This window comes from Sminthopsis crassicaudata, chromosome 4 (genome assembly GCF_048593235.1).
Source record: "Sminthopsis crassicaudata isolate SCR6 chromosome 4, ASM4859323v1, whole genome shotgun sequence".
Classification (NCBI taxonomy): Eukaryota; Metazoa; Chordata; class Mammalia; order Dasyuromorphia; family Dasyuridae; genus Sminthopsis; species Sminthopsis crassicaudata.
In genome coordinates, this window is record NC_133620.1 from 350382385 (window position 1) to 350405891 (window position 23507).

Consider the following 23507-nt stretch of genomic DNA (forward strand, 5'->3'; position numbering starts at 1 on the left):
AGACAGAGGGAGAGAGACAGAGAGAAGATGGGGGATAGGGAGAGAAAAAGAGGCGAGATGAGAGGCAAAGACTGAAACAGAGATACACAGAGACAAATATATGAGATAGGGAGAGAACAAAAAGTCAGGGAGTAGAGAAGAAAGGGACAGATATGGCGCAGAGGTCTGCACAGGTGAAGAATGAAGTAGACAGAGGCTGAGGAGAGGGGAGGCTGTGACTAAAAAGGTGGCCCTTGGTCCCGTAGGTGAGGTGACTGGCCACAGCCTCATCGATATTGGCTCTGGCCCCACCGTGTACCAGCTGCTCAGTGCTTGTGCCCACTTTGAGGACATCACTATGACTGACTTCTTGGAGGTGAATCGCCAGGAGCTGGGGATCTGGCTGCGACAGGACCCTGATGCCTTTGACTGGAGCCTTTACAGTCAACACGTCTGCCTCATTGAGGGCAAAGGGTGAGTGAGACATCAGGGTGGGGTACACACGAGTGAGGAGCCTGAGACAGGAGGGGAGATGAGGAAAGGGCCAGACGTGAAGGGAAGGGAAGAAGAGAAGCAGAGAACAGGAGTAATCAGATATTTGTTGCAGTTACATGGGTGTAGCAAATAGACCTCCCTGAGAAACTGACCATGTGTGGTCACCGGGTGTGGAGATCTGCACAGAAATCTGGGCATAATAGGTCTGGAGAAAAGCCGGGCACCTCATGTGGAGAGATGGACATGAGCTGGAACCCAAGAAAGCTGAGCATGAACAATAAAGCCCATCACACAGGGGAAGACTAAGCGTCAGATCAGGATGGGCTGAGAGGAAGGAGCTTGCCCGTTTGCAACAAGCAGAGCTGGAATGTAGGCATCCGTAGAACCTACTGGGAGATGAAGGCACTGAGGAGTTTGAAGGGCTATATTCTATTGCTCTGGGTCCTCATCCCAGCCTTGTTTTCCTGCACAGAGAGTCCTGGCAGGAGAAGGAGCACCAGCTTCGTTCCAAAGTGAAGAGGATCCTGCCCATTGATGTGCACCAGCCCCAGCCGCTGGGTCCTGGAAGCCCAGCCCCTCTGCCCACCGATGCCCTGGTCTCAGCCTTCTGCTTGGAGGCAGTGAGCCCTGACCATGCCAGTTTCCAGAGGGCTCTGGACCACATCACGACCCTACTGAGACCCACTGGGCATCTTTTGCTCATCGGGGCCCTGGAGGAGTCCTGGTACCTGGCAGGGGAGGCTAAGCTGTCTGTGGTGCCCATTCAGGAAAGGGAAGTGAGAGAAGCCTTGAGTCGCAGTGGGTACCAAGTTCGAGATTTCCGAACATATGCCATGCCTGCGTACCTGCAGACTGGTGTGGATGATGTCAAAGGCATCTTCTTTGTTTGGGCACAGAAGAACGTAGCATGAAGGGCCCGAGTTATCCAATGTCTGGTGCCCATTCATTTCAGGATCTGTATTGATGCCCAATAATAAAAATATAGTACCCGTTCTTAGGAGTTTATAGTTGCTGTGATCCTCACAGAAAATATGTAGGTGTCTGGAAGGCTCTCTTTTTGTAGGCATGGGAGAGGAGAGAGGAAGGACACAGAACACACCCTTGTTCAATAAAGTTTTCTTTCTTCATGCTGTCAGCAGAACCTCGGGTCAGCCTCCTTACTCCTGGGGGGAGTCTGAAAAGGGAAGTGAAAGGAAGGAGAGGAAAAGGAGGCTGGAGGAGACAGGTTAGGGAACAATCACAGGACTGAAGAGGAACCTTAGGGAAGGGAAGACGCACTTGAGGACAACAGAACACCCTCCCCTTTCACTTGGTTCTGGATATATTTCCCTGTTTCTGGTTCCCTTGCTCCCATGATTCTTTCCCAGGTTCTCAGTTTCTCTCCCTCTTCCCACACATTTAGTACTGCCTTAGGAGGGCAAGACTCTGAATTGTTAGGCAGCAAACACAGAACCCTTCAAGTCCTCAAACTGGTGAGATGGGGTACGAGAAAGAGCCCCACCTCTCCCCAATCTTCCTCTGGGGAGTGCCATTCCATGTCACTGTATAGCAAGAACTTGCCAGGGCTGCCAGCAACTGGCAGGGGCCGCTTCACTCATGCCCAGCTGCGCTGGCACAGCCCCTCGGTCTGACCCTTAGGGAGGCAAGGATTCTCTCTCCCTGAGCAATCATGTTTTCCACCCCCTCCTTGATGCCCTTTTCTACAATACAAAAACAACACGCAGGACAGATTCAGAGCTGCAACGCGTTTTACATACATGATCTCCTAGAAGCCTCACAACAGCCTTGTGAGGTGTAATAGAGGGATTGTTCCTCCCATTTTACAGACGAAGAAATGGGGCCTCAGGAAGGTTAAGTGACCCGTGGGTCAGAGAGATGCTGGCCTCTAGCACTGGCTCGGGCAGGGAAGCTGGGGATTGGGGGACGCCCAAGGGGGGGACAGGAAGCTCCTTGAGGAGAGCTACTTTCTTAGCTCAAGTCTGGCTCCCTGGTGGGGCTAGGGTCAAGCCTGCACAAAGGGGAGCAGAGTGAGAATCAGGGAGGACCGTGGGGAGGACGTGCACACCAGAGTCCTTCCTTCACGCACAGCCCCCTGCCCAACTGCGGGCTTCCTTTGCCGAGCAGGGGGCTGGCCGGGAGGCCCAGATACACTTTGCGGAGTTCGACCGGATCCCCGCGAACGTGCCCACACTCAGCCACACTCGGGCACACACGCACAGCCCGTTTTTCCCTGAGAAGCAAGAGAATGAGCCAGTCTGACATGGAGCCAAACAGTGGCCGGGCTTCTCTGGCTCTTTGCCTGGCTGGGGGATGGAGGGCCTGGGGCCCTGCAAGGGGAAGGTGGTGGCTCCTCCTGAGTGTGCGGACAAAGCGAGGGCCTGCTTCTTGTAGGCGCGCTCTATGGGGCCTCTGTATACTTCTCTGGGGCTGGGGGGGCCAGGAGCCCCAACCTGGGCTGTGGGACAACCGGCATCCATCGCCACCTAGCGGTGCCATGGGAGAGAGCACCTGTTGGAAAAGGGAGGGAAAGCCCCCTCCTGGCTTCCCTGGAGCCGGAGCCCTGGGGCTGGGAGCACGCTCAGAGGGAAGGCAGCCCCGGGTCGCTGAGGGGTGTTCCATCCGCTCATCAGGCTCCCCCGCTGACCCCTCAGCGTCTGAAGGATGGAAGCGGGGTGGGGGAACGGGAGTTAGCACAAGTCCAGCAGCACTTGGAAGGCAGTGAGAGGCCAATGGCACGGAGAGGGGGCAGTCCCGGAATCACTTCTCCGCCAGAGTCCAAGTTTAAGGAAGAAAAAGAAGAACCCGCCACTCTGTGGGCTGGAGCTCCCAGCAGCCAGAGCTGAGGCCGGGGTAAAGTAGCGCTGCCCCCGCCTCTTCAATCCACCTTTAGTGGGACTGGGGTGTCCTTGAGAAGGTAGAGACTGTCATCCATCAGGAAACTGCAGGAACAGAACAAGGAAGGGCAGTGCTCTGGGCCCAGCCTCCCCCCCTTCTGCCGGGGCAAAAAAGGGGAAATAAGCCCCCTCCCTGAGCCCAAGAGGAACGGGGAGCCCTCTCAGAAGTGAGGGGGGGAGCGGCTGACATCATGAACTGAAAGATGCCTCCCGTCCTCCACTTTGGACTGGGGGTGGACAAGGTGGTCAGGGTCTGCCCTAGGAGGTGGAGCCACTCAATGCCCGAGGGACCCAAAGAGGGAGGGGGCTAAGGGGCACCCTCGCGCGCGAGGGCTGCCGTGGCTCCTGGGGGGATATGGGGCATGAGTTTGGGAGAAGGGGAGATAGGTGGGCACCAACCTGAAGAAGAGGAAGTGAATGGGGATGGTGCTGATGTGCCAGATGGCGTGGGCATCTAGGACCCAGAAGATGGGAGGGAAGTCCAGCAGCTCCAGGAAAGCCAGCCCCTGCAGCAGAACCATCACCACAGCGCACTTCCACACGTGAGGCAGCTGGGGCTGGTTCCAAAGGCACCAGCCCAGCCACCACACCAGGTTCACCAGGCCTTGGGGAAGGAGGACCACAGGGGCACGGTGAGGGCTCTGCTCCCAGGGTCCCCGAGCCCCGCTTTTCTCTGACCCCGGCTGCCCTGACTTCTCCGTGGGGCTCCCCTTTCTGGCCAATCCCCAAGGCAGATTCCCTTCGCTGTGTGCCTCGCTGCCTCCTTTCCTGTTTCACGGCCATTATTCCTGTCGCCCCCACAGCTTCCACCCGGGCTGCTCTTCGTCTTTTCTTCAGCCCCATCAGCAGCTCCTCAGGGGCAGCCCCATGCCCTCCATCCCCGGCTTCCCAGTGGTCTCTGCCACTGAAGCCCACCCAGGGTTGGAAGATCCAGACCTTGCTGCTCCCTTCCGCACCGCTCGCCCCCGGCCCGCCTCGCCCTCAGCCCCGCCTCACCCATGGCAACGTTGGCCACCATGTTGTAGCCGTAGTCGAAGTGGACGAGGCTCAGGTAGGAGATGTGGGCAGCTAGCAGCAGCAGCAGGAGCCCCCCGAAGGCACTGGCCACAGCCGGGCGCTGCAGCCCCAGAGTCCTGCGACACCCCCCACCGCCACCAGAGCCACTCAGATGCAGCCAGCCATTCTCCCAGCCGCCACTGAGTGCCACCGACGACCACCCGGTGCCGCTGACACAGAGGAGAGTCCTAAGTCTGCTGCCCCTCCCCCTGTGCCAGCCTAGATGTTACATGGGGAGGGGGCCGGAGAGCCTGGCAAATGGGACAGCTGGGGGCGGGGTCACGGCTTGTACCTTGCTCACCTCCTCCCAGACCTGCGGGGGGCCGCCCTTGGGAGAGGGGCACTCACCTCACGCAGCACAGATAGATGGAGTGCAGAATCACCGTGGAGGCGCAGAAGTAGTCCATTTTCTGAGGGCGTGCCAAGATCAGTAAGGGTTTAGACCTGCTTCCCTCCATGGGGAGAGGGTGAGGTGGGAGTGGGGGAGCAGGCAGGCAAGATTTTGAAGAAAGTAGCTGTTTTTCTCAGTTAGCCAGGGAATGGATGCACTCCCCTAACCCAGAGAGGGAAACGCGCGGCAGGGAGCTGCGCTTGGGAAGGAGGCCCAGCCCCTGCCCCTCCCTTGGCACCAGAAGCTGCTCACCTCAGTGAGGCTCGTGTCCCTTGTGTGAAAGACTGTGGACCAGAACCAGGCATTGAGCGAGACCTGAGGATTGGGATGAGTGCAGAGTCAGGGGAAGAGGCCCAGCTGACAGAAGAGTCTCGGGGCCCCAGCCTCGCCTCCCACCGCTCAGGGAGGGAGTCTCGGGGGGCCTCCCCACCTCCACACTTCGCCCCCTATTCTGGCTTTTGGTTCAACATCCTCACATTTTAAACAGTTTTTGATATCCTTTGTTTTGAATCACTTTTCATTTCAGGAAGGGGGAGCCCTTCCTCTCCCCAGTGAGCTATTCCTACAAAAAACCATATCCCCAAAAAGGGGTTGGGGGGAAGGGGAGGAGACAGTTGAACAGAACTGACACATCCCCAAGCCTGCAGGTGTGCAAGTTCCACACCCATCGCCTCCCATCTCCATCCCTTCTTATCTCTTTTACTCAGCTTTCAGTTTCAGGTTTTTTGGGGGGTGTGTTTCTTTCATTTACATTGCTGTAGTCAGTCTGGATCTGCACACAACCCTCCATTCCAAACATTTAGCTTCTCATTTCCTGGCCTGGGGAAAGTGAGCTGTTTTCCAAATGGCTTAGGAAGCCTCCGAACCAGTTCTTGGACCTACTAGAGAAATCCCCAGCCCCAAATTGTGGTTCTTTCCCATCCTCTTTCCCCCCAGCAGCAGCTCTGGCAGGGTCCCGCGCCGGCCTGGGAACCTGTTTCTTCAGGACTGCCAAATTACCCAATCTCTAAGACAACCGCCCCCAGGGGCCACACCTCCAACCTGGCAGCTCCCTCCCCAGAGACAGCAGGTTAGGGGAGCCGGTGACCTCAGCCTCCGGATCTGGGGGTGGAGTTTGCTTCTGTGATTTTGGAGGGGGGCAGCCAGCCTGGGGTGTGTCTGCTTTAAGATCAAACTGATCCCACCACAAAAGATACTGAAGAGCCCGACCAGGTTAGGCCAGCCCAACCTGACAGACCAGAGCCCGGGCTGGAGGAGAGAAGGGGCACCCACAAAAGGGAGCCGAGGGCTGCGGGGGGAGGGGGGAGGACAGTTTCTGTGCCTTTGGATAGATAATTAATTACATGGAACTAGATGCTAAACACCATGCAAATGAGGCCCTAATTGTTGTAGCATTAACAGTACAGAATTACTTTATAAGGAGACAACAGTGAAAAGTAGGGCCTCTGGTCGGGTGGGGGACACAAATCAGGCTGGAAAGAAAAGTGATAACAAGCAGCTAGAGTCTGAGTGGGGTTAGGGTGGGAGGGGAGGAAGGGATGCAGGGTGGGGGGTCGTAAGGGACGGAGGGCAGACAAGGGATCACAGAGCCGGACTGGGGGAGTCTGGGAGGTTCCGAGTGGGAAACCAGAGACATGCTGAGGGAGTGGCGGCGGGAAGGCCTCCCCAAAAGCAGCCAGGCACGGCCCCTGGGGGCCGAGTTACTGAGGTCGGTCTCGGGGATGGACGTGCCAGGCCCACAGCAGGCACTCAAATGCTTGTAGACTAGAGGGATGTCAGTTCTGGCCTCAGCCATTGGGCTGGGTAACTCTGGACAGCTAGGTCACTTGCCTCTTGGGTTTCCTTTTTCCAAAAGAGATGGACTAGAAGGTTCCCTTTAGCTCAGCTCTTCAATGACTAAGTTATTACTTCTCCCTCATCACAGGTTAGGCCCCTACCATCCCCCGAGCCACCAGGGCACACATCTCCCCTCCTCCCCCAGCCCTCTTCTGGAGATGGTCAGGAAAGGGGGACAAAGTTTTATGGGAGAAGGTTTTGATGGCATCCTGTCTGGCCCAGGTGCGTGACTGAGGAGTTGATCACATTCGGGGTGAGAGAGGAGTCTCCTAAGCTGTGCTTCTAAGGAAGGAGGGGATGGGGGTAGGGTGGAGTGACTGGATGGCAGGTGACAGGAGCTGGGAAGGAAGAGCAGGAACACTGCGAGTCAGGTAGGGCAGGTTTCCCAAAGCAGACGAGGTGTAATTTGGAAGGAGAACTCGGGACCTGGTGCCAAGGATGCTTGAGAGCCAAGAAGGGAGCCAGCCGGCAGGGATTGGGCTGGCAGTCACCCAGCTGCCTTGTTAACCACTACAGGAAGGGGGAGGCGTGAAATGGGCTGAGTTAAGTAGTAGTTGGGAATGAAGAAGAAGCCTGTCTTCTCTGGTTTGGACTTAGGATGTCCAGAGTGAAATGTTCACGGTGGGGAGGAGTGGAGGAAAGGGAAGGTCCTGAGAGAACATGGGGTTAAGAAACCCCATTCCTTTTCCCATGGTTCTGCTGACAGGACACCTCTCCACTTGGTGGAAAGGTTGACTTGATTTTTAACTACTCTGGCCCCATCTCATGGTCTTATTGGGACCCATGAAAAAAACAAGACCAAAAAGCTGGTCTAGGATTCAAATACACTGGTTCTAATTTGGAACTATGCTCAAAAAGTTATCACACTGTGCACACCCTTTGATACAGCAGTGTTACTACTGAGCTTATATCCCAAAGAGATCTTAAGGAAGGGAAAGGGACCCACATGTGTGCAAGAATGTTTGCGGCAGCCCTCTTTGTTGTAGCTCGAAACTGGAAGTTGAGTGGATGCCCATCAATTGGAGGATGGCTGAATGAGTTATAGTATATGAATGTTATAGAATATTATTGCTCTGTAATAAATGAGCAACAGGATGATTCCAGAGAGGCTTGGAGAGACTTACATGAACTGATGCTGAGTGAAATGAGCAGAACCAGGAGATCTTTATACATGGCAACAAGAAGATTATATGAAGATCAACTCTAATGGATGTGGCTCTTTTCAACAATGAGTGATTCAGGCCAATTCTAATAGACTTGTAATGAAGAGAGCCATTTACACCAGAGAGAGCACTATGGGAACTGAATATGGATCACAAAATATTTTCACCTCTTTTATTGTTTTTTTTTTTATTGCTTTTTGTTTTCTTTCTTGATTTTTCTTGTGCTACATGATAATTGTGGAAATATGTAGAGAAGAATTGCACATGTTTAACATATATTGGATTACTTGCTTGTCTAAGGGAGGGAATAGGGAGAAAAGAGAAAAATTTGGAATACAAGGTTTTGCAAGGATGAATGTTGAAACTATCTTTGCATATATTTTGAAAATAAAAAACTATAATTAAAAAAAAAAAAACAAAAGTATACTGGCTCTGACCACATCACTTGAACTCTCTGAGCTTATTTCCTCAATTCAGATTTTCCAGGCTTCTAGTCTAAGCCCCATTTTACGGAAGAGAAAACTGAAGCCCTCAGGGGTAAAGCCCAGTTAGAGGCAGGCATAGAACCAGGACTCCCCTCCTATTCCATATCTGTTCAATTTTATCTCTGGGTCCCCATCATTAATCCCAGCCCCAGGTACAGAGTAGGAGCTGAATTGTATTCAATAATCTCAAAGTGAATTGGGAGCTTCCAGGATAAACTGAGCTCCTCCTATCTGTTCTCCTCCTGTTTCCCGGGGTATCAGTGCAGGACTAGATCCCCATCACTAGTGTGTCCTGGATGACAAGGGGCAGGACTGGGCCCTCCATGTCAGGGTCCCCAGCTCTCTAGTGTGAAACATTCCCTGTCCCTGCCTCAGGGGTCACCGTGCAGGAGATGCTCATGTTCCCCATGGGTCATCCTTAGGGGAAGCAATAAGGGCAGTGGCCTGGGCTTTAAAGAGCCAGCTTCTGGTCCTGCCTCTGCCCCAGACCTTTTATGACTTTAGACCCCTTGGGTCTGTAAATTAAATATCGGGGAGGGGGATCAGGGGGGTCAAGGGAAAAAAGCATAATCTGGGGATAATACGATGGCAGGAAATACAGAATTAGTAATTTTAACTGTAAATGTAAATGGGATGAACGATCCCATCAAACGGAGACGGATAGCAGATTGGATCAAAAAGCAGAACCCTACAATATGTTGCCTACAGGAAACACACTTAAAGCAGGGAGATACATACAGAGTAAAGGTAAAAGGTTGGAACAGAGCCTATTATGCTTCAGGTAAAGCCAAAAAAGCAGGGGTAGCTATCCTTATCTCAGATCAAGCAAAAGCAGAAGTAGATCTCGTTAAAAAAGATAAGGAAGGAAACTATATCCTGCTGAAAGGTAGCATAAATAATGAAGCCATATCAATACTAAACATATATGCACCAAGTGGTATAGCATCTAACTTTCTTAAGGAAAAGTTAAGAGAACTGCAAGAAGAAATAGACAGTAAAACTATAATAGTGGGAGATCTCAACCTTGCACTCTCAGATTTAGACAAATCAAACCACAAAACAAATAAGAAAGAAATTAAAAAAGTAAATAGAACATTAGAAAAACTAGGTATGATAGACCTTTGGAGAAAACTGAATGGCAATAGGAAGGAATATACTTTCTTCTCAGCAGTTCATGGATCCTATACAAAAATTGACCATATATTAGGACATAAAGATCTCAAAATTAAATGTAGGAAGGCAGAAATAATAAATGCCTTCTTCTCAGATCACAATGCAATAAAAGCTACATTCAGTAAAAAGTTAGGGGTAAATAGACCAAAAAGTAATTGGAAACTGAATAATCTCATCTTAAAGAATGACTGGGTGAAAGAGCAAATTATAGAAACAATTAACAATTTCACCCAAGATAATGATAATGATGAGACATCATATCAAAATCTTTGGGATGCAGCTAAAGCAGTAACAAGGGGAAATTTTATATCTTTAGAGACTTTAGACCCCTTAGGCTACCTCTGGACAGTTCCACTTAAAGCTGTAAAATGAAGGGCCTTGATTAGACGCTCTCTAAGATCACTTCAGTTCTAAAAATTCTCCAGGGCTGTAACTCTAGCTCCTGTCTGGGTGACCAAGAGTCCACCCAGAGCCTGGCATTTGGGCAGGCAAGGGGATGGGACCAAACACTCATCCTTCCCCCTCCCCCAGTCTGGGAGGACTGGATTTCACTTCCCTTGAAGAGCCATCAGGAAGGGGGTCACCGGCGCTGGCAGGGCCACAGAGAGTCCCCAAGTTCCCCAGTTCTAACCTGGTGGGGAGGTGCGACGGGAGGAGGGTCTGGGCTGAGATGACCCTGCCAGTAAGACCGCGCTGCTGGGAGGAGATCAGGTAACAGGGGCCCAGCAGGCGCCAATAGCTCTGTATAAACACCAAGGAGAAGGGACCTCAAAGCCAGCATCACAGAGGGCACGGAGCCGCAGAGAAACGGGGGGGGGGGGGGGGGGAAGGACGGTAGTGGGCAGCCCATTTCAGTCATCTGCAAAATAAGGCCATGAAGGAAAAGAAACTAGAATAATGGGAGACACTGCAGGTTGAAAATCGTGCTCAGTGCCATCAAGAATCATGAAACCTGGTGTTAAGACCTAGTGCTCAGAACTGTCACCAACACTCCCTCTGAGACAAGCAGATCTTTAAATAGCTCTGAGCCTCAGAAGCCAGGAGAGTCAGAATGTTAAATATGAAGGCTGCTGTCATCCGGAATGCCTGCCTCAGAGGCTCTGGCAGAGGCGGGGAGGGGTCAGGCCTGGGGGCAGCCGGGAAGTACATGCTGAGGTCTAGCCTGCTCCTTCCAGCCCAACCCTCAGCCCCATTCAGAGCTGACCCTAGGGCTTCTCCTTAACTTTCCCCAGGCTGAATAAAAGGGAGGACTGTGTCTGCTGGAAGGAAGGCAGGGAAGGGGAAGGCAGCAGGCTGCCTCTGGGCCCCTTTCTTGGCGTCCCAGCTCCAGGACAGGGCTGGGAGGCCTGCCACGCCTGGCCTTAGTTCCCTGGGACAGAAGGACTTTCTGGTCCCACCAGACTAAAGAGCGGCTCTGTCTGAGCCAGGGGTGCCTGCTACTGCTCAGCTCCCTGCCGAAGGACAGAGGCAACAACACAGTAGTTGTTGTCTTTCCAAGCCAGGATGTTCCTCAGCCCTGGTGGGCAGCTTCCCCGGCAGAAGAGACCCAGTCTGGTAGTACAGAATTGTAGAGTCCAGAGAAGGACTGAATTCTTCTGCACTAAACTCTTCGGCCCGCCCCCCCCCCCAAGTCAGTAACCTCCTAATTCTTCCAGTCTACAAATAAATTTGCTCAATCCCCTATCTTTCAGAAACAAACCAAGCACCAAGCACGTAGAGACCAAGACAGAAATGGCAGGTGAATTATGAATGACAGCTCTCTCTGGGGTCTTAGAAATCTGCACAAAGCATTTAGCAACCTCAGAAGCGCCTGTCTGAAGGCTGTGGCCCCACTGAACAGAGGCCCCACTTCTCTTCCCCAACCCTGGAGGGGCCAGGGTCATCACCAAGCACTCAGGGTTCTTTCCCTTGGAAGACCTAGACTGCTTAAAAAAGGAGAACGCCTAAGGTCAAGAAAGGAGCAAATCTGAGTCCCAGCCACGGGACGTCCCAAGACATTAAAGTGGGGGGAACAGCCTCCCAGTTTCCAGGTAACCAACTGGAATACTTAGTCACTGGCCTCCCTACAGACAAGGACCCCAGAAGTCTTTTCCTGTCCTATGATTCATCTGGAAAATTCAGAGAACTGGGTTGAGAGAAGGCGAGCAGGAATGCTTTGTTCTCATGTGACAAGTGAAGGTGTGAGAAGTAAGACAGAATCCAGGCAGATGCAGAATGAGGCAGTGGGGAGACGGCGGCGTCACTGAGGGGACCCGAGAGTGGGGAGGGCGGCCCCTCTGCAAGGCTGTCTCCCTTTCCACCTGCTTCCCCCCTGGGCTATGGATCCAAAGGAGAAGTTATGACATCACAATGTGTTCCGATCCCCTTAAGTCCTGGTTACAAGCTGTCCTGGGAGATAAGGCTTTCCTGGTAATCATCCAAAGCTTGATTTGGATTTTTCAGTTGCTATCAGCCCTTTGCCCTGGTGGGATTAGGATCTCTCTGACCCCAGGGACCATGCTGGACAGTGAGCCTGGAGGACCTCTCGGCTCTGTCCCAGAGCCAGGAGAACAGGGAAGGGGTGTGGAAGGGACACAACCAAAGGAGATGGGGTCTTTGTTCTCTCCCAGCACTGCGGTTAGGGTGCTGGGTCAGTCAGGAAGACCGGATTAGAACCCTGCCTCAGACACCTTGTAGCTGTATCACTAATATTTGATCCTCAGTCTCCTCATCAGTTAAACAAGGCTAAATATGGCACCTACTCAGAGAATTGCCAAAAGGATCAAATCAGGATATAACAACTGCAAAAAATGTCATGTGTTATGTAAATGTGAGTGCTTATTCTCATCCCATTTCACTTTGTTTTACTACAAACATGGTCAGAGCTCTCCAAGTCTTTCCTTGCCTCTTCTACCAGTTTCAGTTACCACCCTATCTCTCCTCTTCATCAACAAACTTTTAAAAACTGTTGATTCCACTTGTTCAATTGAACAAGCATCTATTGAGTACCTACTATTTCCAAGGCACCACCCACACTTTGCTTAACCCCTTGCAGCCTGGCTTTTGTCCACACGACTCTCCAAGGACAGTTTTTTCCCCCAAATCCAAGCATCTTTAAAGCTCCTGTTCTTCTTAAAAGCATCTGATACTGTTTCTCACTCTGGTTCTGCAGTCCTTCCTCGCACTCTCATTTCTGAGATGTCTCAGCCAAATATTAAATTGATTGCCCCCTCTCCAGCAGCTTCTCTTTCTCCTTAAAAGACTTAAGGGAGGGCTTCTCCAGTTTCTGCCCTTGGCCCCTCTTCTTCTAAACCCTCTCCCTTAACAGTCTTACTGGCTCCCACAATCATCTCTCCAGCCCGGGACCACTTTCTCGGGCTCAAGGTCCACATCGTCAACTACCTATAATAGGCCCCGTGTTTGAAACCTCAGGGTTTCCTTTGCTCCTCTCATGCAATCACCAAGCCCCATCAGTTCTTTCTCAATAATAACTCTTATAGCTGCACTCTCCTCTCCCTACTACTGCCATCTTAACACAGACCTTGGCTACTACTCACTTCATCCTTTTCTTTCTATAAGAGTAAATGCAAAATATATCAGATAAATAGAAAACAATCTGGGGGGATAGGAAGACATAAGCACTGGAAGGATCAGGAAAGACCTCATGCAGTAGGAAGTGGCATTGGTACTGAGTTTTAAAGGAGCCAAGGATTTATGAAAAGGGAGAAAGACAGAGAAGAGAAGTAAGAGAGAGAAAATGGAGAGAAAATGGAGAAGAGAGGAGAGGAGAGGAGAGGAGAGGAGAGAGAGGAGAGGAGAGGAGAGGAGAGGAGAGGAGAGGAGAGGAGAGGAGAGGAGAGGAGAGGAGAGGAGAGAGAGAGAGAGAGGAGAGGGAGAGAGAGAGAGAGAGAGAGAGAGAGAGAGAGAGAGAGAGAGAGAGAGAGAGAGAGAGAGAGAGAAGAGAGAGAGAGAGAGAGAGAAGAGAAGAGAGAAAGAGAGAGAAGAGAGAGAGAGAGGAGAGAAGAGGAGAGAGAAGAGAGAGAGAGAGAGAGAGAGAGAGAGAGAGAGAAGAGAGAGAGAGAGAGAGAGAGAGAGAAGAGAAGAGAGAGAGAGGAGAGAGAGAAGAGAGAGAGAAAGAGAGAAAGACAGAGAGAGAGAAGAGAGAGAGAGAGAGAGAGAGAGAGAGAGAGGAGAGAGAGAATTAATGAGAATAATGAGAATACTAGGCATAGGATATAGCCTGGGCAAAGCTATGGTAATGAGAGATAGAAAGTAGTATATAAGATTTAAATAGTCAGTCTAGCTAAAATAATGGATACATTAAAGGAAGTAATGTATAATAAATCTGAAAAGGTGAATTAGAGTAAGACAATGAAGGAATTTAAATGTCAGATATATGTTTGTATTTTATCTTAGAGAAAATAGGTGGTCACTAGTGCTTTCTGATCAGAGGAATGACATGGCCAGACTTGTGGTTTTGGAATGTCCCTTGGGCAGCTGTGTGGAGAGCAGATTGGAGAAGTGAGACACCTAGAGAGGAAACCAATTAGGAAGAAGGTACACTAATAGTCTAGGTAGTGAGAAGCCAAAACAGGGAAGCGATCATATGAATGGGGCGAGAAGGAAAAAGATATAAGCTGCTATGCAGAAAGGACAAGATTTGGCAGCTGACTGCCTGTGGGGAGGAGGGTGAGAGAGTGAAGAGTCAAGGATGGGACACAGGTTTTGTGATCCCAAAGTGCTTCCAAGAACTGCAATGACCTGGAAAGGGGGAAGTGGGGAGGGAGAAAAGAAAGATAATGTTTGGGGCATGTTGACATCTGGTGGGAGACAGCTAGGAAGAAGTTGGTTATGGGGGACTGGAGAATTTAGGAAACACCAGGATTGGACACTTAGAGTCTGATTAGACTCCAAGGCATCTTCATTTTAGCTATACTTTCTCACCTCTCCTCTCAGGATCCTCTGAGCCTTAAATACCTTCTTCCCTCTGCCTGCTGAATCGCTATAGGTCTTTGTAAGTCTATGGTTTCATGACCTTCCCCAGTCCTGGATCCTATAGACCATTTTGTTTTTACTCTTTTACCTACACATGTAATAAGCATGTGAGAAGCTACTGGCATTCTGGGGTTTGTAGTTTGTGTAGGAGGACAAATATTCCCTCCTAGTTCCGAGAGAGATTAGGGACTAAAAAGATGTTGGGCAACCTAGAATCTTGAAAAAAGGAACACAAAATCTTCCAGAGAATGAGACAAAGGATTCCTAGTCCTTCTGAACTACTAATTCTAGAACACCAGTTCTCATCCCTTCTATTTTATTTTGTATTACAGTATTTTGGAACGTGTTTCATCCCTCTTATATGTCAATCCCATGAAGGCAAGAAGCCTGCTGGATCTAAATTTTGCACCCTTCCAAATATCCACCAAGACTGGACCTATGATTTCATTAATACAATATAGAATCCCTTCAATGAATCCATGAATCCAGGCCAGCATCTTCTCTCTAACTTACAGCCCCAGATTTTAAGTACTAGGTAGATAAATGACTTTGCCCAGGACCAGACAACTAGGATATGCCAGAGGCTGTTCTAGCCCTGAGACCAGCTCTTAGTTCTCTATGTCATGCTTTCCTGACACCAAATGAAATTCAACCACAATTAACTAAGGCCCTCCTAGGTGCTCTGCATTGTACCTCAAACCAGGAGCAACAAAGTCCTTGCAGCCAAGGAGCTAACATCCGGCTGAACAATAAGAAGTTTGGGCGGAGAAATACAGGGTGAAACTTGAGGAGAGTGGACTAAGTATGGAAATCAGGGGAGTCTTCCAGGAGGACTCAACTTGAATCCAGTAAGTCTAGAGTGAAGAAGGAATACATTCCAGGCATGCAAGACAGTCAGGGCAAAGACAAGAGGCAAGGGATGGACAAGGAGGCTAGGATGCAGCAGTGCTCAAAGGCACTGGGGACAATAAACCTGGAGACAAACTGTGCAAGGAGGGCTTTAAAAGCCATCCATCTCCTTCCCCTCTTTCCAAACCGCTGGCCTAGCAAGCTTCTCCTAATTAACCCTACCTTCCTGGGCACTCTTTTACTGGGTCTCAGTCCTCTAGGTGCTCACAAATTCATTTGCAGTTGTTTGTACCTACAAAAAAGTGTTTCAGTGCTATTCAATCAAGTGGAATTTTGGATTGTTTTTTGCATATTTGCATTTGTTGGTATTTCCTCCCATTTAGAAAAAAAAAGGGCTCCTACAGGGTAGGAGCTGAGGCACCTTTCTTGGCCATTCTTTGGGGTATCTGGAACTCCAGCGTGCGAAGGCTTTCCCTGCTGTCTCCAAGCCTCCCCCGCCCCCCTATGCTGCTGCTACAGCCTGCCAGGAGTTCTCTGTTCCTCTTTAATCAAGGCCCAGGCTGGACTAGTGCCCAGTTACCTACCCAGGCAAAGGCCACACAGGTGTGGTACATAGGGGAGGAAGCTGGGACAGAGGTCCGATACCGGCTGAGCATGACCAGGTTGGCTAAACCATTGAGGAAGGAGGCCACAGCTGAGGCTGGTTCTTGGAAGAAAAGGAACCGAGAGAAGGGCCACTGAAAAGGAAGAAGCAGCTCAGAGTCATGCATCAGCTGGGTGCCCCAAACACCTCCATAGCTCTAGGTGACAGCGTCTGTCTCTCCTACACGGCCTCAGTCCTGAATGCTCACAGGTTCCCCGGCAGTGGTTTGGGCCTGCTTTGTGAAACCAGGATGAGAAACCTGCAATGTTGCTGTACTCTGACAAACAGGCCTGGGAGTTCTCGTCAGCTAATCTGCATTCATAAGCAGGATGAATTTGAGGGGTTTCTTCCCAGCTGGATGATGGCTTGGGAGGATAAAACCTCTGACCAAATCCATAGCTTCATTCCCTGTTCTGTGCAGTGGGCTGTACAAGATTTTGTCTGGGGCTGCGGACCGTACCCCACAAAATACCGGAGATGAAAAAGAACAGGGGCCGAGAGTCGGGAGACCTGGGTTCCTACCTGAGCTCTTCCAGGTACTAGCCATGTGAGTGTGGGCCAGTCAGCTGACTTACAGTAGTCACCTTATTGTGTCTCCATCTCATGTATCAATACTGTAAATTGGTATAGTAATTGTAATAGTAATATCGATAAAACAGGTCTTACATTACAGCACTTGCCTGTCTACATCACATGATTTTACTGAGGATCAAATGAAAGGTTATATCTGGGAAACCATTTTAAAAGCTATTTAGTATTTATCAAATTATCATTAATATATATATTATTATCAGTCATAATAATAACCCACCTCCACTGCTGGAGAAATAATTTAAAACATGAAGGCAGGCCAAAAAAGTCATATTTACTTATGAAGTCTTTTTCTTATTATTTAAAAAAATTGACAATCTCTCTTTCCTCTAATACTAATGGGCCTTATTGACCAGCTCATCGATCTGATCTCCCCTGGCCTGGGTCAGGACCCAAAGTTCCTAGTGGACATCAGAAATAAGAACAAGGTCAAAAAGAAACACTCAGCCTGGGGTCCGTTTACCAGCACTGCAAGGAGACCAGGCTATTCCACAGCACACTCCAAAGCCCCCTACCCAACGCCCCCCACCCTCCGCCTGGCTCATCATATGGCTCCTCCCAAATACACCCATTACCACCTTTTATTCCAACTCACCTTTCCATGAAACTGGGGAACTCTGTAACCTTCCCGAAGGTAGAGACCCACGGTGACCCACATGCATTCATACTTACAGTCATCCCTGCAAGTCCAGCCTGAAAAAGACAAAGAGTTTCTTAGTAACCCCAACCTTATTTTCTGTCTTAAAAAATCTGGAGGAAACAGAGAAATTTGACTTGCAGATCAGTGAGAAATAAAATGGAACTTAAAAGTCTGGCCTTTATTCCAAGAATGAAGGATGAGAAGACACTTATGAGAAAGCTACTGAAAACAGGGTGAGAAGTAATTGGGCAAATCTAGAACTTTCTGATGCTCTAAAGAAGATGAAACTCATCTGAGCTGGGGACCTCCCCAGCCAGCCCAGTCCTTGATACAGAACTTCCCTCTTTTCCTCCCCTCTTTGTCTCAACCTCCACAGGGAAGATTTCCATTGTTCTATAATGTGAATGGAGAAAATCTAGGTCATCTCCCCATCTCCCAAAATGGCTCAAAACTCCTGGCTCCCACACATTGCAGGGAGTAAGTATCACAGAGCTCTCTATGTGAGTATGTGGACCATTTGGGGGTAAAGAGAGCTAACAGTGATACAGCCTCTAGGCTTGGCTGCTTCTAACTGGCTGCGTGACCTTGGGGAAGTAAGCTCACTCTTCCCGGTCTTCCTTTTCCCAACAGTAAGATGAGGTTGATTAGTAGGCCCCAAGGCCCTCTCAGCTCTAAGATTCTAGCATCTGGATCAGAGGACCAGACCCAAATTCCTTAGCTCCACCCTAGCCCAACCACCACTTAACTTAATCCAACTAAATTTAACATTTTCAAAATGACAACTATGTGCAAGGCCTGCAGCAGCATTAAGATGACAAAGATAAAACTGCACTGTGCCCTCCATTAATCTGTTGACAATCTAACTAGGGCAATTGTGTGTATGTACACAAATGCCTATTATATGAATTAGAAGAGTGTAAAGATGTGGAAAGGCCTAGGAAAATGCTAACAGAAAACTGGGGCCAGGAAGGCTTCATGGAGGAGATGGTACCTGAGATGGCCTTGAAGGAAGTAGAAGGCAGAGTATGGAAGACAATCTGCTCCTAGAAGATTATATAAGGCCAGACTGATCACTAGGTGGCTAGAATGCAGGGTAGGTAATTGCATCAAGATTAGATAGAAAAGGAGAAAGGTAGTTTGGAAGTCCAGGTTAAAAGGTAATAAAGACATGAACCAATACAATCTAGTCCATGGCCAAGCCAGTCTAATTTACCTTCCCAGGGTATCTTCACGTCTCTCCACTAATCCTGCCACCACTCTAAGGCAGCCCCTCAACACCTCAAGTCTGGGTTACTTAAACAGCCTGCTAGTGGGTCTGTCAATACATCTTCCATTCAGCAATTGAAGTGATTTTCCTAAAGTACAGGTCTGATCCTGTCACTCCTCTCCTCAATAAACTCCAGTATCAAATACAAAATCCTGTTTGGCCTTCAAAGTTCTTCCTTACCTTGAGCACCAGACCTCTCTCAGTCCCCCATCCCCACCCCGTCCCCTTTCTTGCTCCAGACATCTTCTCTGGCTGCTCTGTGCCTCAGGTGCTCTCCCTCCTCATCTCTGCCTCCGGATTTCCCTGGTTTCAAGTCACAACTAATCCCATCTCCTGCAGGAAGCCTCTCTGAAGCCCTCTTAATTCCAGTGCCCTTTTTCTGATGGTCACTTTCTATTTATCTGTATATGGCTTGTTTGTGTATTAAGTACACCATGAGCTCCTTGAAGTTAGGAGCTGTCTTTTGTGTTTCTTTGTACCTTTAGTAGGTACTTAACAAATGTTTACTGACAGAAGAAAGGAAGCAGCAAGGAGAGCTGAAAAGTGGGCATGGATGCAAGCAATATGTTGGAGGTAGAATTAGTAACTTATGGCCCTTACTCCCCCAGCTCCCAGAAAGCTCTCCACTAAGCAAGGAATTGGAGATAGATATGATGGAAAAGAAATAGTCAAAAGTGCCTCCAGGTTTTGAGCCAAGTGGCTCAAGAGAAGGACTATGCCATCAGTAGATATAGGGAAAGCATAAGTAGAATCAAAAGATCGCAGATTAGAGCTGTAAAGGACCTTGGAGGCTTCTCTTCCAATACTCTCATTACACAGGTAAGGAACTGAAGCCCAAAGTAGTCATAATGTCCTTAACAGCAGAGCCAGAGCCTGAATAGAATACTTCTGATTTCACTTTATGTCAAACCTAGTGCTCTCTTTCCACTGCACTATGCTTCAGCTATTGAGGGGAAGATGAATTTAGTTTGGGACACATTGAAGCTGGAGGTGTGGGTGTGATATCCAGGTGGAGAAATCCAGCAGACAGATGGAAATTCAAGATTGTGGCTCTGGGGAGAGATGAGAGCTGAAGATCTACATTTTGGAGTCATCTGCAAGAGGTGATAATTGAAACCATGGGAATAGATGAGATCACCACAGGAGAAATTCTACTGAAAAAGGTTTGAGAGCAGGACCCTAGAAGACATTTAGAGGGCAAATGAATCAGCAAAAGAGGCAAAAAAATAATCATAGAAGAGGAGAATTGTCTAAGCAGTGTCGTTGATGACAAAACAATTGAGAGGAACCAGAAGGAAGAGATAATAGTGCCCCTGTATAGCAAAATGTCAAGGAGAACAAGGACAGAACAGAGGCAGCTAATAGCCACGAGGAGGCCACTGGTGACTGTGAGATTTTGAACAATCTCAGGGGGTGCTAGGATCATAAAACCAGAGCTCTCCTGAAACTTTGCATCTTCCAGGTTCTTCTGATACTTCTTTAAGAACTCTTTCTTCAGCTCCAGTTTCTTTAAAAATTGTTTCTTGATGTGTGTGCACAAGTGTGTACACACACATGTAAATGTGTACTGCAAAGTCTGGGCAAGCTCCCTGAAGGGCTCAGAATCAGCCAGAGTCAGGATAAGCACAAGTCTGGCCCATAACATCTTTAAGAATTCTAACAGTGTATATGTATGCTGCTTCAGTTGTGTCCAACTTTTGTGATCCTATGTAAGGTTTTCCTGGCAAACATACTGTAGAGACATATTTAATATGTATTGGACTGCCTGCCATCTAGGGGAGGGTTGAAGGAGGGAAAAATTTGGAATAGAAAGTTTTACAAGGGTCAATGTTGAAAAATGACCCATGCATATGCTTTGTAAATGAAAAGCTATAATAAAAAGAGGCTGCCTTCTCCAACTCTTTTTGCAGATGAGGAAACTAGGGCAAAGTGGGTGAAGAGTGTGCCCAGAGTCACACAGCTAGCAGGGATCTGAGTCCCCCTGGACTCAGGTCTTTCTGACTCCCTCCACTGGGTGACCTGCCTTGCCTGCACACATGCATGCACACATGAGCAGGTCTGCTGCCCTTCCTGCTCAGAATCCTAGTGCAAAGTTAACAAGTGTTTAGTAAGGAACAGTGGGTTCCAGGGATTGTGCTAAGTGCTGAGAGGACATAAAAGCAAAAACAGGCTGGCCTCCAGGTCTATTAGGAAAGGCAACAGGTAAACATTTATGTGCAAACAAGCAATACACAGGATAAACTGGAGGTTCTCTCCGAAGAAAGGTACCAGCATTAACAGGGGATTGGGAAAGGCTTCTTGCAAAAGGTGGGATTTTAACTGAGATCTGAAGGAAGCTCGAGATGCAGAAGGTGGAAATGGGGAGGAAAACATTTCAGACAAAGAAGTCAACCAGTGAAAAGGCCAGGGTCAGGAGAACAGCAAGAAGGCCGATGCCACTGCAGGGTAGAGTACATGGAGGAGAATTACGGTACTGGAAAAGCAGGAAGGAGCCAAGTCACAAAGGGTTTAAAAGCCAAACAAAGGACTGTCACATTTGACTCTGGGGGTACCACAGAGTCACTGAAGTTTATTAAGCAGGGGAGGTCACAAGGTCCGGCCTCCATACTGGGAAAATCTCCTGGATAGCAGAGTAGAAGACAGGTTGGGAGGAGCAGGGATGCAGGCAAGGAGGACTAATCAGCAGGAGATGGGGGTGTGGGCCAGGCTGGAGCAGATACCAGAGATATTCCAAAGGCGGGGAGGCCCATAATGCCATAGTAGACTGGGCAATCAATAGGAGATAAGGGTGTGTCAGGAAGCAGATACTAGAGATGTTCCATGGGACTGGGCCTACAAATTACAGACACAGCCCCAAGATACCTGAGAGAGAAACTCTGTTCCTACTCCCCTCAGGGCTAGCATCTTTCCCTCCAGGAGTTATTGTTTAAGCTATGTGCATTTATCCTTATCTATTTATGTGCAAGTCTTTTCCACCAGTTATCTTCTCTTCTGTATGCAGGTATCTGTATCTCCTCGGGCACCTGTTATCTCCATTAGCATATAAGCTTCCTGAGGACAGGCACTATCTTAGTTCAGATTCTCAGTGCCCCAGCATAGGAGGCTCTCAATGAGTGTTTACTGAATTAGGGATTGTTCTGGATTTTCCTTTCCCCCTCCCTTTCTTATTTATTTACTTGTTTTATAGTGGATGATTTCCAAACCAGGAGGATGCAGTACAAAAAGAAGAGGAAATGATGGGAAATGTGAAATTCACTAGTGTGAAAGTGACAGTAGTAAAACTGAAAAGCGGGTTTGTTCTGGTGTCCAGTCTGTCAGAAGTGCTTGTGCTTATGTGGAAGTGTCCATTTCATTCGGTGTTTGTTAGATTCGGAATAAAAATGAAATAGAAAAGAAAGAAATGCTTGAGGACTGGAGGCGGAGTGAGCTAGTTAAGATCAGACCAGGACTGTAACCGAGGTCTCCTGACAAATGGGGGAGGGGAGAGCATCTGCCTGTTTGTGCATCATTATCTCTCTGAGGGATGTCACTCCAGGGATAACTGCACCTAGCCTGCATCTTGTTCAGTTCTCATACAATAGAATTAAATGGAATCGAACAGGATCTAATAATGAGGAGGAGGAGGAGGACATAGGCTAACATTTATTAGGTGCCTGTTACATACCAGTTTTACAAGTATTATGTCACCTGATCCTCACAACAACCCGGGAAGTAAATGCTCTTATTATTCATTCCCATTTTACGGATGAGGACACTGAGGTTGACAGAGATGAGGTCATACAACCGGTTAAGTGTCTGAGGCCACATTTGAACTCCGGTCTTTCTGACTCCAGGCCTCCCACTCTGACCAGGAAGCCCCTAATTTCTTCCCCAAGGTTGTGCCAGGCGCGGGGGAGGGCAGAGGATCTGAGGATCTGCGCGGTCACCATCGAGCTGCTCCCCAACCCAATCAGGGGAGAAACTGAGGCACTGATGCTGGAGAGAAGGGGGAAGGGAGGGGGCCTCCGAGTGGGTGAGGGGTGTGGGCGTGGTCTGAAGACTGGGCGGGGCCTCCGCGTGGGGCGGGGCTTACCTGCCAGACTCATGTAGATTGGCTGGTGAGAGCGGAAGTGCTGCAGCCCGGCCCCGGAGCAGTTCCACTCATCGCAGCGGAGAACGCAGTCCCGGTATACGGGCTCCCGGTCACCCTGGGAAGCGTCCGCTAGCGCTGCGGCACCGGCCAGCAGGGCCAGCAGCGTCGTCCGCCCGGCCATCCCCGTAAGCCTGGGCCCGTAGCCGCCTCTCTCGCCTCCTCTTCCGGTCTCGCCGGAAGTACTGGGTGTTCATTCTTTTACAAGCCACACCCCCCGCTCCTCACCCTTCCCCCTACCCCCATCCCCTAAAGCTCGATTATTGAGGGTTCCGGGCCTCCCCGGGTCATCTCCCGAGGCCGATCCGGGCCCTGGAGGAATGTTTGTACCGGGGACCACTCCCTGCCCTCTCCTCGCCGGTCCCGAAGTCCGAGTAGCACTCAAAGCATCGGGTTCTGTGTTTTATACATTGAAGGATTGGTTGTAGCAGGTTGCTGTCGGGGACATGTCGCGATAGTTCAGCTGCTATAGACAAGAACTCTGGCTGTGGGGAAAAGCTTGGGGAGTGAAAGTGCACAGGTGGAGAGCAGGAAATGGGGGTCTGGACTGTAACCCCCAGAATGTAGCCGCTGGAAGGGAGGTGGAGACTACGCAGTCTGGGGATTCCCGGTTTGGGGTGGGAGGATCTGCTTCTGGTGGCCCGGGAACTATTTGGCCAAGCTCTCGTGCGTCCTTAGAAATTTATCTAATTAATAATCTCTTTATTCCTTATGTACATATGCGTGATAAATCCCAGAACTTGCCTTCCCTCCCTCTGAATTAGTACTGAGGGAAGGTTTTTCTAATGTGCATATGCATGGGAAATTCCAGAATTTTTTTGCCATTCTTATTGAGCCCCGGTTGCTGACTGCCTAGAGGCAAGTGCACCAGAAAAAGAAGTGGGATCCACCCTTCCCTAAACTTCTAGATCGTAAAAAAGGGAAATGTAAAAAAAACGCTTG

The 23507-nt window shown here is 49.5% G+C and overlaps 2 protein-coding genes across 3 annotated transcripts in view; one reads left to right on the forward strand and one right to left on the reverse strand.

Annotated features, from left to right (window-relative positions):
- PNMT (phenylethanolamine N-methyltransferase) overlaps nt 1-1615 on the forward strand; it is a 5386-nt gene extending 3771 nt beyond the window's left edge. Inside the window, exons 2-3 of the mRNA XM_074261392.1 lie at nt 246-453; nt 947-1615. Coding sequence (XP_074117493.1) covers nt 246-453; nt 947-1385 — 647 coding nt within the window. The 3' untranslated portion in view covers nt 1386-1615. The remainder of the gene's footprint in view (nt 1-245; nt 454-946) is intronic.
- A 589-nt stretch (nt 1616-2204) lies between these two features.
- PGAP3 (post-GPI attachment to proteins phospholipase 3) lies at nt 2205-22746 on the reverse strand. 2 transcript variants are annotated; one of them, XM_074261389.1, is made up of 8 exons: nt 22509-22746; nt 17125-17222; nt 15880-16032; nt 5068-5130; nt 4773-4834; nt 4365-4501; nt 3768-3972; nt 2205-3413 (listed from the first exon to the last, which is right to left on the reverse strand). In XM_074261389.1, the coding sequence occupies exons 1-8, from the start codon at nt 22687-22689 to the stop codon at nt 3350-3352; spliced, it is 963 nt and encodes a 320-aa protein (XP_074117490.1). In that variant the 5' UTR covers nt 22690-22746; the 3' UTR covers nt 2205-3349. The 2 variants fall into 2 exon arrangements, with proteins under 2 accessions (XP_074117490.1, XP_074117491.1); XM_074261390.1 differs by lacking the exon at nt 15880-16032 and having other exon boundaries at nt 22509-22733.
- Nucleotides 22747-23507: the final 761 nt, after the last annotated feature.